Genomic DNA, 25761 nt, shown 5'->3' with positions numbered 1-25761 from the left:
TACACGCAACATGTAGAGCAAACATCCTGTATATGGATTCACACTCTGACTTAAACCATTCCATGTCTACATCCTCATTTGGTTACCATCATTGGGATTTCTGACATTGTACCATTGGGTGTATCAACATTATTTTATATTTTGGAAGTTTTGTCCAAATTCTTGTGTGGGTCATATAAAAAGTTTTTACAAAAGTTATATACATCTATGTAAAAATACTTTTCTCTTTTTTTAAATAATTTTTCTATAAATAAAAAAGTAATTATTTTTATATGGTCTACCTGTGTGCCTTTTAAAGTCCAATTTCCAGTTCCTAGTGTCTATACAGCACAAAATGATGGCCCACTGAGCCATGATGGAGTATGGCTTGCGTCATTGGTTGCAGTGGGAATGTGCAGATCATGTTCAGAGCCATGTAAGTAATGTTCAAATTGTCAGTCCTTTGTGTCTCACAATTCACTTGCCGCATGGCTCTGCACATGACCATCTGCACACGTAACTACCGTATTTATATTTGAATATATACACGTGTGTGTGTGTGTGTGTGATTGCTTCTTTCGAAAGAATACAAGTGTCTGATTGGCTGATTCTGAAGCCACCACCTTCCTTTGTTATTCATGTTTATAGTATAAATAAAAGGAGCCTGTTTGTTCTCTGGAGGATTCTGCTAAACTCGAGGTGATACCATCATCTGTCTGTGATACTTGGAGACATATAAGCACGCTTTCCCAGCATTATATGAGAGAGCTGTTTTTGTGCTTTTAAGCGCAAAGAAATTATATGCTTATAGGGAGAAGCTTAAAATTTCCCAGACACTGGTACTAGACACCACATGATGAAACTTATGAGGAATAAGAAGGTGAAAGACAAAGGAGCATACCACTTTGTATCTGGAGGTTGTACAGATTTGCCTGTTGTCCAAGTAGGTGTAAATAGATATAGTGAAAAGCAAAGCATAAGAAGAGAGAGAGTTCCTTTTCTAAGCAGGTGCACAGAAATGGTCTGTCATATATTGCATGTGAGGAAAGGATAGCAGTCAATTTATAATTAACAAACTTACTGTGAGTCCTGGAATTAACTTTTAGTGCTAGTTCACATCAGAGGCAGTTCCGTGCGCTTAGTGTTTTCCATGTATTCGAATGCCTCTAGTTCACACCAGTGCAGTAATTTTCCTGTCATTTTGCGTTGCAGAAAAAAAAAGTAGAGTGTGCTGCGTTTTTTTTTTTGCACAGAACTTTACTGGAACCTAGCAAATTGTATCAAAAATTCACTGGAACTGCATGTGGTGTGAACTGTAAGCAAAAACTGATCCGGAACGTATGAGTGCATTTTTGTGTTGTGAATTGGCTCTAAAAATATATTCCAATGGCTCTAGTTCACACCAGTGCAGTCAGTTTCCAGTGCAAAAACTGACTGCATTGGTGTGCATGGGCAATGGTTTGTTTAGCAGCCTTAAATATGTATGTAACAAGAACACCTCTACATCTTGGAATATTGCCTATTGGTTTATGGAGCAGAGCCTCTCAGGAGTCTTTACCAATAATGATCTGCAATAACTTTTGGACATGATCTGCCAGATCCTTGTGCGTTCTTCTTTGGAAAGGGTTTTAAGGTCCTGTTCATTGTACAGTATTTATGTGTATATCAGCGGTGGTTAACCACCTGGTCTTGTATCTCAGAAGTTTAAATATATTAACGTGGATAGTGTTCATGGTTTTGCATTTATGGTAATCTGTATGTTACCTAAATAATTTTACATATTTTAGGTTAGAAGTGCAAATTACGATGCAGATCCCTTTGTTCAAGAATTCCAGTTTAAAGTTCGGGATGAAATGGCTCATGTGACGGGAAGAGTACTTCCAGCACCAATGTTACAGTACGGAGGGAGGGTATGTAGAAAACATTTATTTCTATTCTAGCACTGGCCCTTATTAAAGAATCCCTTTTATCAAGTATGTGAGATGGTTAAGATCCTAAAAGATGATTTTATTATTTTTGTCAGCCTCCAGCGGTCTTAGTATATGAGAAATGTGTCGATTATCTTGTTTTAAATGTTTGCTATTTATTGAAACTCTCAGGAGCTACACATGCTGACTATTTCATTAAGACCATTATATAGCAACCAATCAGTTAGCCCTTTTAAATGATCTGATTGTGGTATATTAAATTGCGGTTGCTATGGAATACAGAATTTTTAAAATTTCCATTGTTATTTACTCTGCCAGATGGTATGTTTGCAAGGTCTTGAAAAATATCTAGATGCCATCATTAAATGTCTTTTTTTTTTTTTTCTTTGTTCTTTTAAACATCTTGGTTCTATAGAATCGCACAGTGGCAACTCCGAGTCATGGGGTCTGGGACATGCGGGGAAAACAGTTCCACACTGGTGTGGAGATCAAAATGTGGGCCATTGCATGCTTTGCAACGCAGAGGCAGTGCAGGGAAGAAATCTTGAAGTAAGTCTTAAAGAATGCAGTAAAATAAGTGTAAGATTAACATTTTTCTAAATCAAGTTTTAGAATTTTTTTTTTTTTTTTTTTACCTGATCATCACACATCACATTGTAGAGAATATTTGCTTTGACAGTGCCTTTATTATGATTTGTTTTGTTAGAAAATGCTGTTATACCCTTTAATGACAGGTTATAAGTGTTAATTTGTGACCTTCCTCTTATGCCGCATACACATGATCGGAATTTTGGTTGGAAAAAGCTCTGATAGTTTTCCCGACGGAATTCTGACAGGATTTCGCTCAAGCTGTCTTGCATACACACGGTCACACCAAATTCCGACCGTCAAGAATGCGGTGACATACAACACGTACGATGGGACTAGAAAAAGGATGTTCAGTAGCCAATAGCTTCCGTCTCCTAGTTGAATCTGAGCATGCCTGAGTTTTTGCGTGTTGGAATTGCATATACACGATCGGAATTTCCGCTAGGAACTTTTTCCGTCTGTAAAATTGAGAACCTGCTCTCAATCTTTTGGCCAGCAAAATTCCGATGGAGCATACACACGGTCGCATTTTCTGACGAAAAGCTTTCCTCTGTCTTTTGCTGGCCGAAATTCTGACCGTGTGTACGCGGCATTGGAAGGCTTGCAAGTGGATTTTCTGTCTTTTCTGCAATGACCATTGAAGTGATATTACCCTACTGGGCACTTAAACCCCCTTCCTAACCAGACCACATTTCAGCTTTCAGTGTTCTTACATTTTGAATGACAATTACTGCAACACTGTACCAATATCACATTTTTGTCCTTTTTTTCACACAAATAGAGCTTTCTTTTGGTGGTATTTAATCACCACTGGGTTTTTTATTTTTTGCGCTATAAATGAAAAAAGACCCAGAATTTATTTTAAAATTTCTTCTTTTCTGATGTACAATTTTGCAAATTTAGTCACTTTTCTTGATAAATTTTGCCAAAATTTATACTGCTACATTGCGCTGGTAAAAAATAACCTAAATAGGTTTATATATTTTGGTCTGTGTGAAAGATAGAGTCTACAAGCCTATTGTGTTTATCACTGAGCATTGATCACACCTGATGTACTGACAGCCTCTCATCTCATTTCTTGAGACACTAAGACTCCTTTCACACTGAGGGCGTTTTGCTATAGTTTTAAAAATAGCACCTGCAAACGCCCTAAAACAGCTGCTCCGTGCACTCCAGTGTCAAAGCCCGTGCCACAAAGAGGAACGTAGTATAATTTCAGCTCTTGAGGGCCCCTTTGGGCTAATTTCGTGTTTGAGCATTGATTCCGAGCTTGTGTGTTTGTACTTTGAGTTTTGTGTGACGGATTTGTGTACTGACCATACGTCAAACCGCTGTCCGACGAAAATTTACTAGCCTGTCATCCAACATGTGTTGGCCAAAAGTTGGACAACAATTGTCAAAAGGAACGCACTAACAGTAAGATTTTAGGACAACAGTCTGTCAAGACAATGCCCTGCCAACAATCCTACCGTGTGTACGAGGCTCACATCTCTGTTCACACTGGGGCAGCTTCAAAGTCGCCTGACTCTGAAGTCGCTCCATACAGCGTGACTTCAGTATGGCTTGCAAATGACTACTGTAATAGAAGTCTATGCAAGTCACTCTGAAGTCGCCTCCAAAGGGTACAGGAACCTTTTTCTAAGTCTGAGCGACTTGAGTCGCTCAGATCAGAACCATTCCATTGCACTGAATGAAGCGTGACTTGTCAGGCGGCTAAGTCTCCTGCAAGGTCACCTCAGTGTGAACCTAGCCTAACAAGCCAGGAAAGTACAAATACCCCCCAAATGACCCTTTTTGGAAAGTAGAAATTCCAAGATATTTAGTAAGAGGCACCTCTTTTATCAACCACTTTTTACACTTTTGAAGGCCCTGGAGCACCAGGACAAGGGAAACGCTCAAAAAAATTACCCCATTTTGGAAAGCAAATGCCCCAACGTATAATCTGAGGAATAATGAGTCTTTTGAACGTGTCATGTGTTTCCAGACATTTTTGCTAATTGTGGAGAAAAAAAATAAACGCATTTTTGTTTTACACAAAGTTTACACAAAGATGTTATAGGATATTTCCAACACATAGCATGTGCATAACAAAAATGACAGCCCAAAATACATTCTGCTACTCCTACTGAGTATGGCGATACCACATGTGTGATACTTTTACACAGCCTGGCCATATACAGAGGCCCAACATGCAGGTAGCACCATCAGGTGTTCGAGGGGCATAAATTTCAAATCTAATTTTACCACCTACAGGTAGTCCCCTGGTTACAAACAAGATAGGGTCTGTAGGCTTGAATTTGTTTGTAAGTCGGAACATGTACATTTTTTTATTTTTATTTTAACTGTAGTTCCAACCAAAACAAAGGGAAGGGTTAACATCCCTGTAACATGTGTTTTTGCTTTCTATTTATCTGTTCAGAAGATTTGACATCACTTTCTGCCCTATGCCATCTCCCTATGACAATTGGATTTTGAAAATTTTGGTTTGTTGCAAAAACAAGGATTGGTGATGCAGCTCCCACGGAGACACCTTTTTTCCCATGGTAACTCTTACAGGAGTAAATTTCCCTTCCCAGGGGTAGATTTCCTCTCACTTCCTGTTGTCTCCCTCCGTTTGTAAGTAGGAGTCATTTGTAAGTCGGATGTTTGTAACCTGGGGACCGCCTATATTACACTTTTGTGAGGCACTCTAGTGGCACGGATGAGCATGGATGGGGATTTATGAGCCATGGCTGGGCACAGATCAGTGCTGTGGGCACTTCAGATCTAGCCCACAAGCACTGCTGCACCCGCTTCCTCCTCTTCTCACACTGTACTGATCGGTGCAAGGGGAGTAACTGAACCAGACATGCGAGTGATTGCTCCGTCATACTTTATGAACGTACTGTATATTTGTTTTTACTGTATATGTGGTATGCCTACATACTGTATACATTGGGTTGTGATGTACTGCAGTAACATGCATCAAAACGCAAAGATGAGATTCTTACCGAAGAGTGGGTTTGCACTCAATCTTTGTGAGTGTGTAATATGGCACTTGTACTTGGAGAGTATGGAAAAGACCTCCAGAGAGAATCCAGAGATCTGATACTCAGTGCAAATGTTTATGCAGGTTTCCTTTTGGATAAGGTTTACGTTTTGGTTTATTATGCAAGGTACTGGTTTCTTACCATGAAGGCTTTTTCACTCAGCATGGGTTTCAACAGTGAAACCACAGGATCAACTTTTCTTCATGCCAATTCTTAGGATTTCTATATTATAGATATTGCACAGTTTCACTGAATAATCCATAACATCATGGATTTAATACAAAAGACCCAAACCCTGCTCATAAGTGCTTGCTCTGTATTTTAACCAGAAGATCGTGTGTCCAAAGCCATTTATATGATAATTTTTCCACCATGGAAATGCATGTTTTCATGCACAGTCCTGCACGCAAACACACTAAATTACTGAGTTAAAGACACACATGCGTAGATGCTTTAAGGGAAAACTCATCTTGGTGTAGAACTACTTCTATTAGTAGATTTAAAGGTGTAACCTCCCTAAGTAAAGAACTGTCAACCTGAAAGCTGTTTTAGCTTTTTCTCTACAGCTTTGGTAATTACCGGTAAAAAAAAGTATGACCTACAATGTACAAGCTGATTCATCCAGAATCTTCACTACAAGGCTGGCTTGTCCTCTTCTTGCAAACTGAATGTCCAGTGCTGTTGGGGCTCAAGTGAAATAAAGATGACCTGACCCCCCCCCCCCATCCTCTTTTCCATTAAAGTGGATCTAATGGCATAAAGGTTTTTTTTTGTTTACCTTAAAGTCGTTCTAAGGGCTCAAGGTTTTGCGTTCTGCAGCAGCACCCCTAATACTCACCAGAGCGCCATCGCGATCCAGCGATGTGCACGAGTGCCTTGGCTCTTTGGGGACTCTCTCTCCTCATTGGCTGAGGCAGCAGCAAGAGCCATTGACTGCCGCTGCTGTCAATCACAGCCAGTGAGCCAATGAAGAGAGCGTGGGGGTGGATCCGAGCCACGACTCTGTGTGTGAATGGACACTCAGAGCCACAGTTTGGGAGCGAGTCTGCTTGGGTGCCCCAAGAGAAGCTGCTTGCGTGGTACTTGACATGATGGAGGTGCCAGGAACCCCAGAAGGGGACCCAAGAAGAGGAGAATCTGGGCTGCTCTGTGCTAAACCACTGCACAGAGCAGGTAAGTTATTTAAAAAAAGAAAATTATATCACTTTAATGTATTCTCTGCATTAAGTTAAAAAACCTTCCATGATTAGCTACCTACCAGCCCATCTCCTCCCTTAGACTTCACAATGGCATTAAGAGCAGGCGTTTAAGAGGCGTTAAAAAGGCCCATCAAACACCTATGCACAATATACAATAGACAGCCCATAATGCTGTTCACACTAAGCGTTGGCATCACTTCAAAATTGAAGCCTCGTGTCGAGTCGGGAGGTGTTTCAAGCCTTTCAACACCTCCTATTCAAGTCTATGTTAATGCCTTGCCTGCTCTGGCAGGCAGTTGTGGATCGGTTGAGGGGCGTTAAAGTGGTTGTAAACCCTTACAACACACTTTGACCTACAGGTAAGCCTAGATTAAGGCTTACCTGTAGCTCCAAGAAATATCTCCTAAACCTACACTGACTAATAATAATTTCCCGTATGACACCGAATCTATGGAGTCAGGCTGTACATGCTCAGTTTTGTGTGTATTGTTAGACCATTTTTTTTTTCTTTGGAGGATGCATTTGATCAGTAGGGCCAGAGGGTCAGGCGTTTTGCAGTCTCATAGGTCAGTCAGAAGAATACTCCTCCTCATAAGCTTCAACCTGTGCTTGGCTGGACACTGATAGAAATCACAAGACTGCTCTAACTTTCTGAGAATAGGTATTTGGGGCAGTTTATATTTACTAAAATGCATTTCCATGTTCTGTGTACTGTGGAAGACCAGATATTGTGAATACGGGGTCCTGGGTTTAGTAACACTTTAAACTCAAATGTATACATTTTATTATTTTGCAGCTTGATTGCCAAGATGTGGTAGCTGCATTCGTTTTATGTTTTTAGACTTTCTCTTATTTTCATTTAGTGATCTAGTCGGTAAGTATGTTTTTCAAAATAAAAAGCTGTCCTGTAGATTTATCAGTTACAGGGTGGAGACTAGCCATTTACCAATGACAGGTGCTTACAATGGTCAATTTTTATTTATGTAAAACCTTGATCCCATGAGCAAAAAACTGTTTGCTCTTACTGCTTTGTGAAGTGTTAGCTGGTGTTTAGCTTGAGTTTGTTTTGTATATCTAAATCTGATAGTCCATGTAGCACTTCCCTCCACCAAGAAATGAAAAAGTATTCATACCCCATTGACGGTTTCCACATTTTGTCATGTTACAACCAAGAACATAAATGTATTTTATTGGGATTTTATGTAATAGACCAACATAAAGTGGCACATAATTGTCAGGTGGAAGGAAAATGATAAATGAGTTACATTTTTATTTTTATTTTTTTATTTTTACAGATATCGGAAAAGTGTGGTGTGTATGTGTATTCAGCCCCCCCGAGCCAATACTTTGTAGAACCACCTTTCAAAGCAATTACAGCTGCAATTCTTTTTGGGCATGCCCCTACCAGCTTTGCACTTCTAGAGAGTGACATTTTTTCCCATTCTTCTTTGTAAAATAGTTCAAGCTCTGTTAGAGTGGAGGGAGAGCGTCTGTGAACAGCAATTTTCAAGTCTTGGTGACATTGTTCTGGGGCACATGATGCCCCAGGACAATGTCAATCTCTGATGAAACGCATAGGTCAGACAACGTGCTGATGTAATCGCGACTTGAGTAGGGGTGCTGAAATTGATGTGATTCGGGTGTCCCTGATGCGGCATCGATGCATGAGGCCCAGAAAATCTTTTTCGGGGTGTCATCCTGCTTTCCCCTCCTGGGAAAGAGCTCCGAGCGTATTTTTAAAATGACTTCCTTTTAATAAATGTTGTGTTACAATGGCCCTGCATGTGCTTTTTAAAAAGATATATCACTTGATACCGAATTTCACAGTAGTACAACAATACATCCCGATCATTTGACTCCTGGCCCATCCTGCCTTTCCTCTCTCCGCTCACGTTTCACGTCTGAGTCCTGGCGTCAGAGGGGAATTCTCAGCCCCACCATTGACTATAGCTATCAGCAGAAGAGGCAGGCGTGGCTGAGAATTCTCCGCTGATGTCAGGACTCAGAGGCATGAAACGTGAGAGGAGAGGCAGGATTGGCCGGAATGTCGGGATCGGGATGTATTGTTGTACTACTGTGAAATTCGGTATGAAGTGATATATTTTTTTTTAAAAGCACATACAGAGGGGCCATTGTAACACAGTATTTTTTAAAAGAAAGTAACAACAGTAAGTAGAGTACAAATGTGTTTGTACTCTTACACCTCAAGCTCCATGCTGACAGGTTCCTGAACTTCCTGTTGCACATTCCACTGTTAACTTCTAGTGTGCTGGAAGGTGCAAACAGTAATGCCAAGGAACTGTCAACACCAGTCACTGGCGGCTGTGCATTGTGGGGGGATTAGTGAAGTGATGGCTGTATTTGACGGGCACAGGTGGCTACATTTGATGGGCACAGTGGCTACGTTTGATGGGGGAGGTTCAGTATTTTTTAGTTTGTTTACCCCCCCCCCCCCCCCCCAAAAAAAAAAATTTGAGCACCAGCTGCCACTGGTCAGCACAGAGACAGTACAGGGGATTTCACATGGCGGTTTGTTAGCTGTGGCTTGTAATCCCTCCTGACCTCCCAGGAGCAGTATGTGTGAATGTCTGTACCCTGTGGTGCACCAGATTAGTGCACTTTAAGGGAGTAAGGTTATTTTTAATTCAAGGCGGAGTTCCAGTCAACTTTTTGTTTATTAAATGTTACCAGCTACAAATAAAGTGTATCTTCTGACTTTTAATAAAGACACCCACCTGTCTCACAATCCAGCGACGTGGCCACCCAAACCCTCCATTCTCTCCCCCGCCTGTCCATGGCGCTGGCAATACTACTGTGGGCATCCGGCTGTGACAGCTTGCAGCTTCAATGCCGGGTGCGCATGTCTCACTGCGCTGTCCTGCATAGCCGGGCAATCTTTTGGGAACTGATGTGTCCCAGAAGATTGCAGGGTGGAAGGGCCGCTAAGGCGCCCAAGCGGAAGTGGAAGCTCGGCGGTAACCGTGATGCATCGCGGAATCAAATCGACTTGTTGACCAGTGAAGATGCGCACCTTTACTTAAGAGTCCCAGAAGTGCGGGTGCTTGTTGCATGTTTTTTTACTGGCCGGTGTTTTGTCATTTCTTCATGTGTGAGAGATGTTTTTAAACCAATAAATCATTACATTTGCATTATGTGGAGTTTTCTTTACTATTTTTGAGTGGGACATCCCGAACATCGGGAGACCAAAAAAGAAATGCTTGCAGGATGGCGGTGAGTCAGAGGCTGGTCTATCACATCCCATATATTGCAACAAGAAAAGAAAACGGCCTAGTGCACTAAGCACGGCACATACCCCTAGGGATGTCTTCAATTAGATGGACCAGTCGGTAGTAAATATATATATATATATATATATATATATATATATATATATATATATATATATATATATATATATATATATATGTATATATATATATATGTATATATATTTATATTTATTTTTTATTAGGAAAACCTGGTAAGTATATTTTATAAGTATATTGTATGTAGACAAAATATCAAACATAAGCAATTAAAACAAAAGTACTTCACAGTGCTGGTTTGAAGAAGGCTTGAGACATATGTAGTATTGAGAATAATGCCGACATGTTTTGGACTATCTGTCCTTTTTCCTAGGCATAACAAACCTCTCGTGTACACGTGGTCTAAAATGTAAGCGTAATAAAATTAGTACAGATATGACAAGGTAAAAAAAAGTGCATAGCTCTACATGTTAATCTTTAGTAGATAATACCAAAAGAGATGAATATGCTTACAAGCCTGAAACTATCGCCGATAGTCAGCAGCAAGGGGTAAGAGTACTGTAGTATGAATTAAAATTATCAGTATTGTGGTGGGTTGGAATATAACTGTGCCACTGATAAGCCAAACGTTAGCAAAACAAGGCACTGGGTAGTAGTATCCGGGAACGCTAAAGCTGCAGGATCTCAACTGTCTGGTTAACTGAATAGCCAGGCCAGTGTGTCTGGTAAAAAAAGATACAAAAATATCAGAGGTTGAAAGTAAATGCCTGATTATATCAGTATGAGAGTATCAGAGTAACAACAGATGTTGTCCTCACCTTAACTAGAGTATATCTTAGAGCAGTCCTCAGCGGCATGCAACCCACAGCGTGCTGAACGCCATGGGTGCAGGCCTTAAATAACACAGAGGAGTTTTTGCAATCAGCTGCAACAGCTGAAGCCAATGAGGCGGACTCTTGCACCATTGGCTGCAGCCAGTCCATCTGGAGAGATCCCTGATGGAGCGGCGCCGGGCCCCGGCCAGGAGTGGGTGGGACCGCGTTGGAAGGCCAGCGGCCTGCACTCCAGAATGGAGCGCAAACAGGAAGAAGCGCAGGGAACTTACTGTGCTTAACGGGCATAAAGACCACATGCACCCCAAAAGAACTATAGGGGCCTGTGAGTCTCCCATGCGCCGGGCAGCGTGAAAGCGATACCCGGAACACCTGGTAGATGTTATATGAAAACTGTGGCCACAAATATAGCATATAACACCCTGGTGGTGAGCAAAGGGAAGTGCAGGCAGGAGTAAAAAGGCAATACATCTCTGAAATGACAGACAGAAAATATAGATTATAAATGGTGGTACAATAGAACACAGTACAGCGGGCAGAAATTACATGTAATAACAACATGTATGCAATGGAACAAATCAGACACATAACATATTTCTAATATAGTCTGCAGCAAAGTGGTGTAATGCTATATACACCTAAATAAAGCTTGTGTAGACATAACTATATAGATAGTATCGCAAGATTGGTATAATATCAGCATGATGCAAAGGGTATTGGAATATGATACAGTACAAATAATGGTGTATAACATATAAACATACACAGATAATTGGAACAGAGGCATAAACAGAAAAAGGGAACAAATACAGATATCATAAATCAGGTTCACAAACCCCAGATTGGAAGCCATCAAGAAAGGGCTTGAAATTAAACGCCTCGTTAAGGCCAGGAGGTGAGGTGGCAATAATAATTTATTGTAATTACCACCTCTGGTACTGGGGGAAATATGATCCAGAGCAAGAAACCGTATTTTTGGTGTAAGATCAGGGTGAACTAGGCGGCAATAACGACCAGTAGGAAAGTCGGGGTCTTTTGTATTAATACTAATGGTATGACGATAAATCCGCTTCCAAAGCGGTAACTTTGTTTTTCCCACATAGTAACAGCCACATTCACATAACAGGAGGTAAATCACCCCAATAGTGCGACAATTAACATAGTTATGTGGACGGAAAGGTTGTCCATTGGGCAAGGTAACCCTTTTGGTAGTATCCATGTATTTACAATATCCGCAGCTCCCACGCTGATAGGTGCCTCTGAATTTGGTAGTATTAAAAGTGCTTGTGGAGTATTCACTTTTAACCAATTTGACGCGTATGGATGGAGCTCTCCTGTATGTGAGAAGTGGCTGTATAGGTACAAATGGTGCAAGGCAATTATCTGTAGTATGTATATATGCCAATATCTAGATAAAATATTTTTTATTTGCTTATGCTGTTGGCAATATGCGGTAATGATACGTAAAGGGGGGGCGCTGAGTTTCTCCTTTCTTAAAGAGGAGGTCACGTCTTGGTCTGGCCTTGGCCTTTTTGTATGCTATTTTTAGTACTTTTTTAGGATAACCACGGGCTAGAAGCCTATCTCGGAGTAGAGCAGCTTCCTGGTCAAAAAAGGCATCGGTTGAACAGTTCCATCGGGCTCTCAAATATTGGGCAAACGGAATGGAGTTAAGTAACGGTTTGGGATGGAAGCTAGCTGCTGACAGAATAGTATTGCCTGCAGTCGGTTTCCTGAATAATTTACTTTGAAGCTGTCCCTTATTGTCCTTAAAAATAGTTAAATCTAAAAAGGATATACTGGAAAAGCTGTATGACATAGTAAACCTAAGGTTCAATGCATTTTTGGAATTCAAAAAAAGAAGAAACTTGTAATGAATCTACTGGACCATTCCAAAGTAACAAGATGTCATCAATGTAGCGACATATCGGCAGAAACAAGCCGCATCTGGATCCAGGAAAAGTAGACATTCCCACTCCCCCAGGTACAGGTTGGCGTATGCCGGGGCACAACAGGTGCTCATGGCAACGCCCTGCACCTGGAGGTAGTGGGAACAGCTGAATGAAAAAAAATTATGTGCAAGTATGAAAGCTTGAACAATAAAATCAGACAGCTGTGCAGTTGATAAGTCCGAAACATGTCGGCATTATTCTCAATACTACATATGTTTCAAGCCTTCTTCAAACCAGCACTGTGAAGTACTTTTGTTTCAATTGCTTATGTTTGATATTTTGTCTACATACAATATACTTGCCAAGTTTTCCTAATAATAAAAAAAAAATTATAATATATATATATATATATATATATATATATATATATATATATATATATTATAATGTAAAATTAGCTACGGACTGGTCCATCTCATTGAAGATATCCCTAGGGGGGTATGTGCCGTGCTTAGTGCACTAGGCTGTGTTTTTTTTTTTCTTTCTTCTAACATCGGGAGAGATCACCTGCAGGACCACAGATCTTTGGTGGGTTTGTAACTCAAAGGCCGTGGCGGGGTAATCGGCCACAAGCGTTACTGGCCTTTTCTAAGGTCCAGTATATCTGGTTAGTAGGCATTCCTTATCAACGGTGAATGTTTCATATGGTGTCCATTACACAGGCGATTGAAGGGACACATGGACTACGAATTTCAATTGTAAGATTTTGGCACTACTGTCTACTTATCACCCTGCCTTTCATATTTCTCTGCCAATTAAGGAGGACTGTTCTTTATTAGATGTTTGCTGCTGTATATGGCAGTTAATTGCGACTGTTTTATACAATGCTGTTTTTTGTATTGTCGCACATTTGAGTTGCTGCTGTTTACCTTTTTATTTTTTTTGTCATTTGTAAGCGTGTTTTTTTTCTCCTATATACATTCTAACACATGAACATACTTTGATTTAAACCATTCCATTGTCGCTTTGGCTGTATGTTTAGGGTTGTTGTCCCACTGAAAGGTGTACCTCTGCCCCTGTCTTCTTCTAAGATTGCCCTTTATTTGGCTTCATCCATCTTCCTAGCAACTCTGACCAGCTTCCCTGTCCCTGCTAAGAAAAGCATCCCCACAACATGTTGCTGCCACCACCACGTTTCACAATGGGGATGTGTGTTCAGGGTGATGAGCAATGTTAGTTTTCTGCTACACGTAGCATTTTGCGTTTAGGCCGAAAAGTTCCATTTTGGTCTCGTCTGGCCAGAGCACTTTGTTTGCTTTGTCCCTCCAAATGGCTTCTCGCAAAAGGGACTTCTTATGGCTTTCTTGTTTTCCATAAAGGCCAGATTTGTGGAGTGCACGACTAATAGTTGCCCTGTGGACAGATTCTCCCACCTGAGCTGTGGACCTCTGCAGTTCCTTCAGAGTTACCATGAGCCATGAAAATTTCAAGGGATATGAATACTTTTTCAAGGCACTCTAACAATGTTGCTGTCCAAAGGCGCTCCTTAATCCGGAGTGTAGGCACTCTAATACAGAAGGCATGTTACTGACCAGATCACCAGGTGAAAACAGACGCAAGAAAGCCTCTAATGCAAAGCAATTTCTAATGATTAGTAAGCTGGAATATAACATATTACATTTTTGAGTTTAATACCGCTTTCAGTAAGCTTCAGCTTTAATGTGAGAAAGCAAGGTTATTTTTTATCTAACCGTTGCAATATTCACTTCTCATTTTCCTTTTTGCTTTTAGCTGGTATTGTAATATTTATCTTAGAATTAATTTGACAAACCTGATGTACTAATTATATTTATTTTCCAATAGGGGATTCACAGACCAGCTAAGGAAGATATCAAAGGATGCAGGGATGCCCATTCAGGGTCAGCCATGCTTCTGCAAATACGCGCAGGGCGCGGACAGTGTGGAGCCAATGTTCAGACACCTCAAAAACACATACTCTGGGCTCCAGCTCATTATTGTCATACTGCCAGGAAAAACACCAGTATATGGTATGAATTCCTACTTTTTGATTATCTTAGTGTCTTATTTTTGCATATAATTTTATAGCATATATGAACTATATTCTATTCTTTGTGATGTCCACATTAAACAACGTAAGATTTAGCTTCCATGCCACCATTCTATAAATCAGTCCTCCTGAAGTTCCTACACCAAAGAATTTCACCTGCGAATGCCGATATTTCCCCTTTTTTTGGGGGGTGGGGGGGGACATTTTTTTTTTTTTTTGGAAGACAATGGAGAGTGTTTTTAATACACAAGCCACTGTTTAAAAGAAATGGCTGAAATTTAGCCAATTGCTAGTCCCTACTAATTTATATAAAGTGATCATATGCATTTTGAAGTTGATTGCATCTCCTAATCACTCTAGTTAAAAGTTGATGTGTAAATCCACTTTTGTTGAGAAAAACAAATCTCTTTGGGTGATTTATGTACATTGCAAGGATTTTAAAAACTTTGTTGTGGTATCCTACCTGTTTCTGCTCTGAAGAAATCGCTTTGTTAATTGCCTTGAGCAGGACTGATTTTTAAAAGTGAATGTGTACAGAACACCTCCAGGTTGCCATTTTGCATTGAATTTTACAGAAGATGCTGGAGTGCTGCAGATCGAAAAAGAAACCTTGTTTGTAATAAATTAAAACAATATGGCCTGTTTACTTTTTTTTTTCTCACAAAAGTGGAGGTACCCTTTAAATTCATCACAGTGGAGATGACCCAGAGAAAAATGAAATGTGGTTACAATTTATTCTGAATAACTGCTTCCTGTCCGGCCATCGTACATAAACGGTTGAACAGGATGCACCCAGGTATGGGTGGCCGTACCCGTATGTCCCCCTGCATCAGAGGCTTAAAGAGCGTACACCTGGAAGCTTTGTGATCCCTGTGTTCCCCCTGATCATGGCCATACACCATACCAGCGTTCTGATCATGGCCATACCAGCATCCTGATCACGGCCCCACAGCCATACACAGCCTCAGTTGTTTCCACTGCCCTGGTGCTCCACGGCCTCCAAAAATGTGAATTTGAATGTGAATCTTAGAAAATGCCTTTTGGGCATTTTTTTCCAAAATGTGGTAATTTTGTGAGTGTTTCCTGGTGCTCCCGGTCCTCCAAGATGTAATAGTCAGGAAATTAGATTTGTAATTTATGCCCCTAGAGCACCTAATGTGGAACTTTAATCAGAAAATTGAGACCTGCTAGATCACTACAGGATGGCCCCTTTTGCAGATATAGCCATGTAAAACATTTAAAAAATAAGTGCTTATACCAGCGATGGCAAACCTATGGCATGCGTGCTACAGCTGGCACACAGAGCACTCTCTGTGGGCATGCAAGCTAAGTCGCTGGATTGCTACTCGGGCCACATGACCTCTAGCTGGGCCACCTGCAGCTGATCCTAATCCTCACAGTCAGCCGTCAGCTGCTGGTAACGGCTCTACGGCAGTGGATATAGGCGCAATCGCTGCCTATATACACTGTACTACGGGGGGGGGGGGGGGCGACTTGGTAAATGCATGTATCCCAAGCCCCAACTTCACCCCCATCCACACAGCTCTCCCCCCTGCCTGACAGATCGTGGCAATGAGCACAGAAAGAAGCTGTAGGCAGCAGGAGGGAAGGAGAGATGCCGCTTGGAGCGGCCATGGATCAGGGGTGTGGGGGCAGTATGGGGGGCCGCTGTCTGACTGGCAGGGGGAAACATCTGGATCCCCCCAAGCCCCATGCAGCACTTGAAACCGGCGTGAGCAGCAGAGGAGGGATGCCGGCTAATGATGGTAGCTACAGGGGATCGGGTTTAACGCAGGGATCAGATCGGGTGGAGGGGGCTAATCAGTGCTCTGATTTTTTTTTAATTTTTTTATTGAAATATTTATATATTTTACTTTTTAAAAACTGTCCCATTTCAGTTTTCGACCAAGTGCGTCCTGAATTTTCAGTTTCGGTACAGAATTTTCTATTTCAGTTCACCACTAGACATTAGATGCATAATTTATGCCCCGTAATGCCTCCTTGGACTTTGGTCTCCTCTATGCATCTAGGCTGTAAAAAAAAGTGTCACATGTGGTATCCTCATTGCAGAATGTGTTTTGGGGGGTGTAATTATATAAGTATGTCAATGCTGTGTGTTAGAAATTACTTAAAATGACAACTTTGTGGGGAAAAAAAACGCATTTAATTTTCTTTGTTTTCCAAAATACTGACCAAAAAAAAAAATCACCATGCTTCCTTTTAAATACCTTGCATTATCTTCTTTCCACAACAGAGGGTCATTTAGGGATATTTTTACTGTTCTGGCATTTTAGGGCCTCAAGAAAGGATCTAGGCAGGCAGTATTTTTTTTTTTTTTTTTTTTTTTTAAAGGGGTTGTAAAGACAATTTTTTTTATTTATTTAAAAATAACAAACATGTTACACTTACCTCCTCTGTGCAGCTCGCTTTGCACAGAGTGGCCCCGAACCTGGTCTTCTGGGGTCCCTCGGCGGCTGTCTCGGCTCCTCCCTGCAAGAACTAACCACCTTCATGTGAGCTCTCTCGCATGGTGGTTAGTTCTTGCGAAAGCGCTTCTGTGATACGACCCCTGGCTCCATTGGATGTGATTGACAGCAGCGCGAGCCAATGGCTGCGCTGCTTTGTCTATCCACTCTAGCCAGTCAACTGCCAGGCTGAGCGTTGAAGAGGACATCGGGGGTAATCGCAGCAGGTGAACATGCTCGGGTAAGTAAGATGGGCTGGGGGGGGGGGGGGGGGGTATTGTCAATTTTTTTTTTTTTTACCTTAATGCATAGGATGCAATAACCACTTCCCGACCGGCGCACACCGATGTATATCGGCAGAATGGCACGGGCAGGCATATTGGCGTACAGGTACGTCCATTTCTATATGCCGCCCTGCCATCGCGTGCCGGTCAGGACCCCCGTGAGTCCAGTCGTGGGTCCCGCGGACTCGATCGCCGCGGGGATACCCTCAATCGTCTCTTGGGGCGGCTGAACGGGGAGATGCCGTTGTTGCTAGGCAGAACAGGGAGATGCTGTTTACAAGTGACACTGATCTCTGCTCCATGTGATTGGAGCCGAGATCAGTGTTCACTAACACAAAGCCCAGCCCCCCACAGTTAGTAACATGCCCCTAGGAACACTTAACCCCTACACTGCCACCCCCTGGTTAACCCCTTCACTGCCAGCGTAATTTACACAGAAATCGGTGCATTTGTATAGCACTGGTTTCTGTATAAATGACAATGGTGTCAAAAATGTCCGATGTGTCTGCCATAATGTCGCAGTCACAATAATCAGTCTATAATTTTAATGGTAGGTTTATTTTAACAGTGAGAGACAGGACAACATAAAAATAAATCCAGAAAAACACATTTCAAAAATGTGTACAGCCTCCAACTGAATAGAGCTCACTAAAGAGAACATACAGCCCCACCTAGTAGCTGAAAACAGTGCCAATAGAGCATTAAATGAGAAGTCCAGCCTGAGTTTGTTGGCTGGGCTTCTCCTATGGGTCACAGGAGTGCAATCCATTTTGCACTCCTGTGACCCGTTTTTAGCAGAGAGCAGTCTAAAGTCTGCTCTCCGCTGATGCCGCTGCAATCAGTCCTTGCAGCGTGTTATCCCGACAATGATAGTCTGGATCCACCAGTTGCCTGGACTGATGGCAGTCTCAGGAACTGAGATGGCCCTCCTCTCCACAGCTCAGCACTCCAGTGAGCATGGAGGAACAGGGCAGGAGAGCTACTGATTGACAGGCAGCATCTCTCCGCTCGGGGAGGTGAGAGAACCAAGCCATCTGCGATGTTCGGGGGCTCAGATCTCAGGGAAGAGGCGGCGGGGGACAGATGCAGCATCGGTCTGATGCTGCATCCACCTAGGTAAGTATGAATCTACAAAAAAGCAACAACCCATACTTCTCTTTTAACCGCTTTACCCCCTTCCTGACCAGAGCACATTTTGCGATTCGGCGCTGCGTCATTTTAAAGCGGGAGTCCGCCGGGACTCTGGGTTTTTTTTATTTTTTTTTAAGTCAGCAGCTACAAATACTGCAGCTGCTGACTTTTAAAATGGTGACACTTGCCTGTCCAGCGCGCCCGCGATGTCGGCACCTGAAGCCGATCTCTAGATCGATACTCGGGTGCTGCCGCCGCCATCTTGGGTATGGGAATCAGGAAATGGAGCCTTTCGGCTTCATTTCTCGGTTCCCTACTGCGCATGCGCGAGCCGCGCGGCGCAATCCGGACGGTCCCCGCTGCCTCTGGGAACTGTGTGTTTCCCAGCAGGCAGCGGGGCACTTGCGCAAAGGGGCGGGCAGTTGCGGAAAGGGGCGTAATCTACGCCCCTTTCCGCAGACAGCTATCCCGGAAGTGGGTGCAGTTACCTGGATTATCCAGGTAACTGCACCCCCCTCCCCCCTGAAAGGTGCCAATTGTGGCGCCGGAGGGGGGGGGGATTCCGATGAGCGAAGGTCCATTTTAGGGTGGACCTCCGCTTTAACTCACAATTGCGAGGTCGTGTGCCGTGGCTCCCAAACAAAATTTACATCCTTTTTTTCACAGAAATAGAGCGTTCTTTTGGTGGTATTTGATCACCCCTGCGGTTTTTATTTTTTTTGCGCTATAAACAAAAAAAGAGCAACAATTTTGAAAAAAACTCATTATTTTTTACATTTTGCTATAATAAATATCCCCCAAAAATATATATTAAAAAAAAAAATTCCCTCAGATTAGGCCGATACATATTCTTCTACATATTTTTGTTAAACGATTATTGCAATTTTTTTTTTTTTTTTTTTATCGATTGGTTTACGCAAAAGTTATAGCGTTTACAAAATAGGGGATAGTTTTATGGCATTTTTATTTATTTATTTTTATTTTTTACTAGTAATGATGGCAATCAGCAATTTTTATCGTGACTGCAACATTACGGTGGACACATCGGACATTTTTGGGACCATTGTCATTTATACAGAAATCAGTGATATACAAATGCACTGATTCCTGTGTAAATGACACTGGCAGTGAAGGGGTTAACCACTACGGGGCAGGGTAAGGGTTAAGTTTGTCCTGGGGTGTGTTTCTAACTGTGTGGGGCGTGGCTACGTGTGACACGTCACTGATCTCTGCTCCCGATCACAGGGAGCAGAGATAAGTGACACTGTCACTAGGTAGAACATTAGCATCTACCCATTCTTCCTCCCCAATCACGGGTATCCACACGGCGATCGAGTCTGCGGCACCCCCGACCCGACTTACGGAGATCCGCAGTAGTGATTAATTTTCACTAAAGGGAAGCTCTATCTGTCTCACGAAGGCCCCTTTCACACTGGGGCATGTGGGTGGGTGCATTGGCGCCAATTTACCGTCAATTTTGTCTAGCGGGAAGCTTTTACCCCCCCACGCTAGCGGCCAAGAAAGGGTTAAAACCACCGCAAAGCGCTGTACTGGTGGTATAGCTGTGCTGCCCCGTTGTTTTCAACCTCTCCAAAGATGCTGCTAGCAGGAAGTTTTTTTTTTTTTTTTTTTTTAACAGGTACGTTTTTCTTTGCCTCCTTTAAGGAGAAAATTATTGGTACAATACAACAGCGCATCGTACAATACAAACAAAATACAGTGTTCAGTGTACAATCAGTTTCTCAGTCATTACATATCAACGGGATCAGGTCAAAAGAAGAGGATAGGAGATAAAACCAAAAAAGGGGAAATAGATGAAAAAGGGGGAAGAGGAGGAGAGAGAGGGAGGGGGGGGGGGGAACAGAAGTCAGGAGCCCGAATACGGCTCACAGTAAAAAAGCATTCATCAGCAATATATAGATCATTCTTCCCCCCCCAATAACCACATTCTAGCAGGTGATAAGAGATTGCCACAAACCCTACTTCCACGCCAACATCAGACTACAATAATTACACTCCCACCCAGCAGCCCCAAATTTTGTCAAATTTAGACGGACATTTTCGACTCATATACGTCAATTTGTATAGAGGAAGAGCAGAGTCAATCAGCCCTTTCCATTGGGAGATCCCAGGGGGGTCAGCTTTCTTCCAGTTAAGCAAGATGGTCTTCCTGGCATAGAATGCCGCATAAAATACAAATACAAGTCCCAACGCGAGACCCCCCACCGAGTTCAGAACCCCCACCACCTCCCTCCAGAAGGTCTGAATAACTGGGCAGTCCCACACTACGTGCATGAATGTCCCAACTGCCATGCAACATTTCGGGCACCTATCAGAGCACAATGGGTATATTCTCGCTAGTCTCTGTGGAGTGTAGTAGGCCCTATGGATAAACTTCAGTTGAATAAACCTATCCCGTGCCGAGATCATCGAGGGGATATAATTCTGAATCCCCTCTGTCCAATCCTCCCCCCTCAGAGACGGGAGGTCAGACCTCCACTTGCAGAAAAGCTCAGTCTCCTCCACGGGCTTCGAAGTGGAGAGCCTAAGGTAGAGGGATGAAAGAATACGATCCGCTTGCTTGGAAATTAGGAACTTCTCAATCTGGTGTGAACATATGGAGATCCTGTCCGGGAATTGGGCCCGCGTCGCATGGCGCAGCTGCAGGTATCGAAAAAACATTTTATTTGGTAGCCCGAATTCCGCTTTTAGGGTGTCAAAATCTAGGAGAACCCCCTAGGCATAACATGCTGTAGGGTCGTAATACCATATTTGGCCCACAACGCTGGGTCTGGGACAGAGTGCAAGTGCTGCAACTGCGGATTGCCCCACAACGGCATATGGGGTGAGACATCTAAAGGGCCACCAAGTTTCATCAACACCTGCATCCACACCTGCACCGTCGTTGTCATAGCGGACGTGATGGCTGGATGGGCCCTAGGGCCTCTAAAGACTAGATTACTAAGTGCAGCATAAGACCCCAGAATTGCCGCCTCCAAGTTGACCGCCGGGTTGGACCTCGATTGCACAAACCACCACCGCACCGTGACTAGCACCGCCGCCCAGTAATATTTTTTCAGGCACGGCAAGGCCAGCCCCCCAGCAGACAAGGGTAGCTGGAGGGCAGTCCTCGCCACCCTGGGCACCGCTCCGGCCCAAATGAACGCAGTGGTCACTCGATCTACCTTCAGAAAGGAGGAGTTCTAGATCAGGGTAGGGGTGTTCCGAAAAACATACAAGAACTTTGTCAAGAAGGTCATTTTTAAAAGGTTGATTCTGCCCACCGGTGACAAAGGCAAAGACTTCCACATTTGGCATTTGGCAATCAGATCATCTAGGATTGGGTATACATTATCGTCTAAATATTGTTTGGGGTCCCCTCGCACCACTATCCCTAAGTAGCGAAATTGTTGAACAAATTTCAGGGGCGTCGGCGTGCTCATATCCCGGGGGTTCCGAGAGAGTGAGAATAGCAAGGATTTATCCCAGTTGATCCTAATCCCTGAGAAGGAAGCAAACTCGTCCATGATATATAGGGCCTGTTGTAATGAGGCAGATGCGTCAGGGAGGTAGAGGAGGGCGTCATCTGCATATAAGGATATTTTTTCCCTAAGGGGGCCCACCCGTAGCCCCTCAAACTCCTCCGATGCCCTCAAAAGTATAGCCAGGGGTTCCACTGCCAGCGCAAATAGGCCAGGGGACAGAGGGCATCCCTGCCTCGTGCCCCTGCCCAGCGAAAACTCCTCAGACACCATACCATTGGTGCGAATTCTAGCTACGGGGCTGTTATAAAGCATCTTAATCCAGGATATAAATTTAGGGCCAAAGTGGAAGCGTTCTAAAACCCCCCAGAGGAACTGCCATTCCACAGAGTCGAACGCCTTTTCCGCGTCGAGTGACGCAACGACTCCCCGCCCTTGCCCAGTCCTCGCTCTGGAGATGTGAGTATACAATCGCCTGATGTTAATGTCAGTGCCTTTGCCAGGCATAAAGCCCGTTTGATCACCATGAACTAGGGTCAAGATCACAGAATTAAGCCTGTTTGCCAAAATCTTTGTCACTATTTTTGCGTCAACATTAAGCAGCGAGATCAGGCGGTAGGAGGAGCAACACTCAGGGTCCCTATTCGGTTTGGGAATAACAACGATCACCGACTCGGACATAGTGGGTGGGAGGTTCCCCTCCGTCAGCATGGTGCAAAGTAAGTTGTGAAACTGTGGTGCAAGGACGTCAGCATGGGTTTTATAAAACTCCGCTGGTAGGCCATCAGGACCCGGAGTTTTGGAGACTTTGAGGGAGGCAATAGCCACCTGAACCTCCTCCAGGGAGATCGGAGCCTCCAGGCGGCTACAGTCGACATCAGAGAGCATCGGGAAATCAACCCGGTCTAAAAATTGACCAAGTGCCTCCGGGGTAAAGATCTCTCTGGGGGCATATAGGGCCCTGTAATATTGCACAAATCTATCATTAATTTGAAAGGGATCCGATAACATCTCCCCCCTGCTCCCCCTTAATTCTGGCTATATGCGCTACCGAGGCCCTCTCCTTGGCCAGCCAGGCCAGAAGTCTGCCCGTCTTCTCCCCCTGTTCGAAGATGTGTTGTGTTTGGGCCAACAACATCTTCCTGCTACCCTCCGTCCTAAGCAAGGAGATCTCCCTATGAGCCGATTGGCAGCATAGGTCGCTCCGTCGCCCCCCATCGTGTAAGACCTCTCCAGCTCCTGTGCCTTTTTTTCCGCTTCCTCCAATGCCCGTCTAGAATTCTTCCTGGCCTTGGAAATGGAAAGCTGGTACTGGCCTCTGGCATAAGCCTTGAAGGCATCCCAGAGCACCGTGGAAGCCGCGGTACCTCTGTTCAACCCCCAATAGGACCCTAGCTCTGCCTCAACCCCCGGGGCAACCCGCTCATCCGCCACCCAGTATCCAGAGAGCCGCCATAAGGCGGGCCCCGGGTTGTGGCCCACCTCGAGCCGCAGCAGCATAGGAGCGTGATCAGATATGCCTCTGGGCAAAATCCCTACATCCACAGTGCGGGGTAACAACAAAGCGTCCGCCAACAGCAGGTCGATCCTCGAAAATGAGCCATAAGTGGCTGCGTGACATGTGTATTGCCTGTCAGTAGGGTGTTTCCACCGCCAGATATCAGTGAGCCCATATAATTCCATCCATTTCAAAAGTGGGGAACTCTGGCCCATACCCATCCGGAGTCTATCCAGGGACGGGTTCGGGGTCATATTGAAGTCTCCCGCCAACAACACCCCAGCGCCAGGGTAGAGTGCCATTATAGGGGTCAACTTAGTCAGGAGCTCCATGGTAGCTGGCGGGGGCACATAAATACCTATCAGGAGCATCTCCAGTCCATTGCACACGGCATGGAGTACTACATACCGTTCACCCGGATCCAAATGGAGATCAAGCAGGCTGAACTGGAGAGATCTATGCACCAGAACACTGACCCCCCTGGCATATACAGAGTAGGTAGAGTGGTAATACGCCCCAACCCAGGGCTTTTTAAGGGCCAGCGTCTTCCCACCAGTCAGATGGGTCTCCTGTAGTATACAAATCTGTGGGGAGTATTTCTTAACATACGTGAACACCAGGGAACGCTTGAGCTTAGAATTTAGGCCCCGTACGTTCCAGGACAAGATGGTCAATGGAGCCATAATCCTTCCCCCCCATAAAAACAGACGGTGTCCCCGGAACAGCAACCTGCCACCCAGGGGCCTGCCCGATATCCTGTACACCTCAACCTCCCCCAACCCCCCCCCCCCCCCCCCCCGGGACCCCCACCCCCCATAACAGAAAGTAGACCCTCCCATCACTCCCCTGTCGACACTGAAAGAACGTACCAAGAACCTGACCCCAGCTACACATAGAAAAAATGAGGACACTGTATGAAGAAAGACCAATTGAACACATGAACAATAATTTCCCCTCCCTCCCCCCCACCCCGACATCACCCCCCAAACTTCCCTGGCATCTACCATGGGGGTGCATGGAAAGATGAGCACCATGAGTGCCACAGTCGCAGCACTGCAAGTCCGGTCCAATCCATCTTCCGGATAAAAGGGCCCTGCAGAGGCATTCTTATATAAGTTCACCCGGCCAGGACCGGGGGCGCAGTCTTAAAAAAGGGGAGAACCATTTCAAACAAATAAACGAAAAACAATGTTCAAAAGGAGAACAAAGAAAAAATGAAAGGGGAAGGAAGGGGGAGGGGGGGGTGTTGTGACAGAGCTCCATCAGCAGGTAGGAGTCAGAGTCCGAGCCGGCTGGGCACAACAGGGGCAATAAAGAGCCAGCCGGGCAGCATCACCTCCCCAGCAATGAAACGGGGTCCAAGCCTGCCCTCACCAACAAGTCTGTAGGAGGTTCAGAGCAAAGTGCATAGAAGAAATGGGAGCATAACAGTCACACAGCACCTCAGGGGCAGCTCACCGATCCTCCCGATTCCGTGGTAATGTGTCCAGCCAGGCCGCAGCATCATCCGGTGAGGTGAAGAAACGGACCGTTTCGCCATCTTGCACCCGAAGTCAGGCCGGGAACAGCATGCTGTACTTAATGCGCCTGTTGCGGAGGTTCATTTTAACCTGGTCAAAGGACCGGCGTAGCTTCTGAGTGTCAATGGAGTAGTCCGGAAAGATCATCAGGCGCGCCCCTTCATAGGTAAGAGCCTCCACCTTGCGGGCCTCCCGCAGCACCAGGTCGCGGTCCCTGAAGTGGAGCAAACGGAGAATGAACGTGCGTGGAGGAGCCCCCGGGATGGCCCGGACGGCAGGCATTCTGTGCGCCCTCTCCACAGTGAAGAACCGCGAAAATTGCGCTTGAGGCAGAAGCGCACGGAGCAGATCTTCAGTAAAAGTATGGGGGTCCGCACCTTCCGCCCCCTCTGGCAGTCCCACAATACGGAGATTATTCCTCCGATTTCTATTTTCGGAATCTTCCGCTCTGTTTTCCAGTATTTTCACCCTGGTCTGCAGTGTCCTGAGTGTCCCAGAGTGGTCCCGCGGCACGTCCTCGGATTCGCCCACACGGCGTTCCACTTCAGTCAGCCGGGTGTGGAATGAGTCCATGTCCCTCCGGATGAGGCTAATGTCTA

The 25761-nt window shown here is 44.4% G+C and overlaps 1 protein-coding gene across 2 annotated transcripts in view; it reads left to right on the top strand.

Annotated features, from left to right (window-relative positions):
• The window catches only part of AGO3 (argonaute RISC catalytic component 3), a 210676-nt gene that overhangs the window by 130688 nt on the left and 54227 nt on the right, over window positions 1-25761 (top strand). For both annotated transcript variants that reach the window (XM_077481720.1, XM_077481719.1), the window contains exons 10-12: window positions 1767-1889; window positions 2323-2456; window positions 14578-14762. In XM_077481720.1, the coding sequence (XP_077337846.1) occupies window positions 1767-1889; window positions 2323-2456; window positions 14578-14762 (442 nt within the window). The remainder of the gene's footprint in view (window positions 1-1766; window positions 1890-2322; window positions 2457-14577; window positions 14763-25761) is intronic.

Source organism: Lithobates pipiens, unplaced genomic scaffold, assembly GCF_037356315.1.
Source record: "Lithobates pipiens isolate NorthernLeopardFrog02 unplaced genomic scaffold, aLitPip1_a1.2 Scaffold_16, whole genome shotgun sequence".
NCBI lineage: Eukaryota > Metazoa > Chordata > Amphibia > Anura > Ranidae > Lithobates > Lithobates pipiens.
Note: the sequence above shows the minus strand (reverse complement) of the source record. Positions and strands in the feature narration are given on the sequence as shown.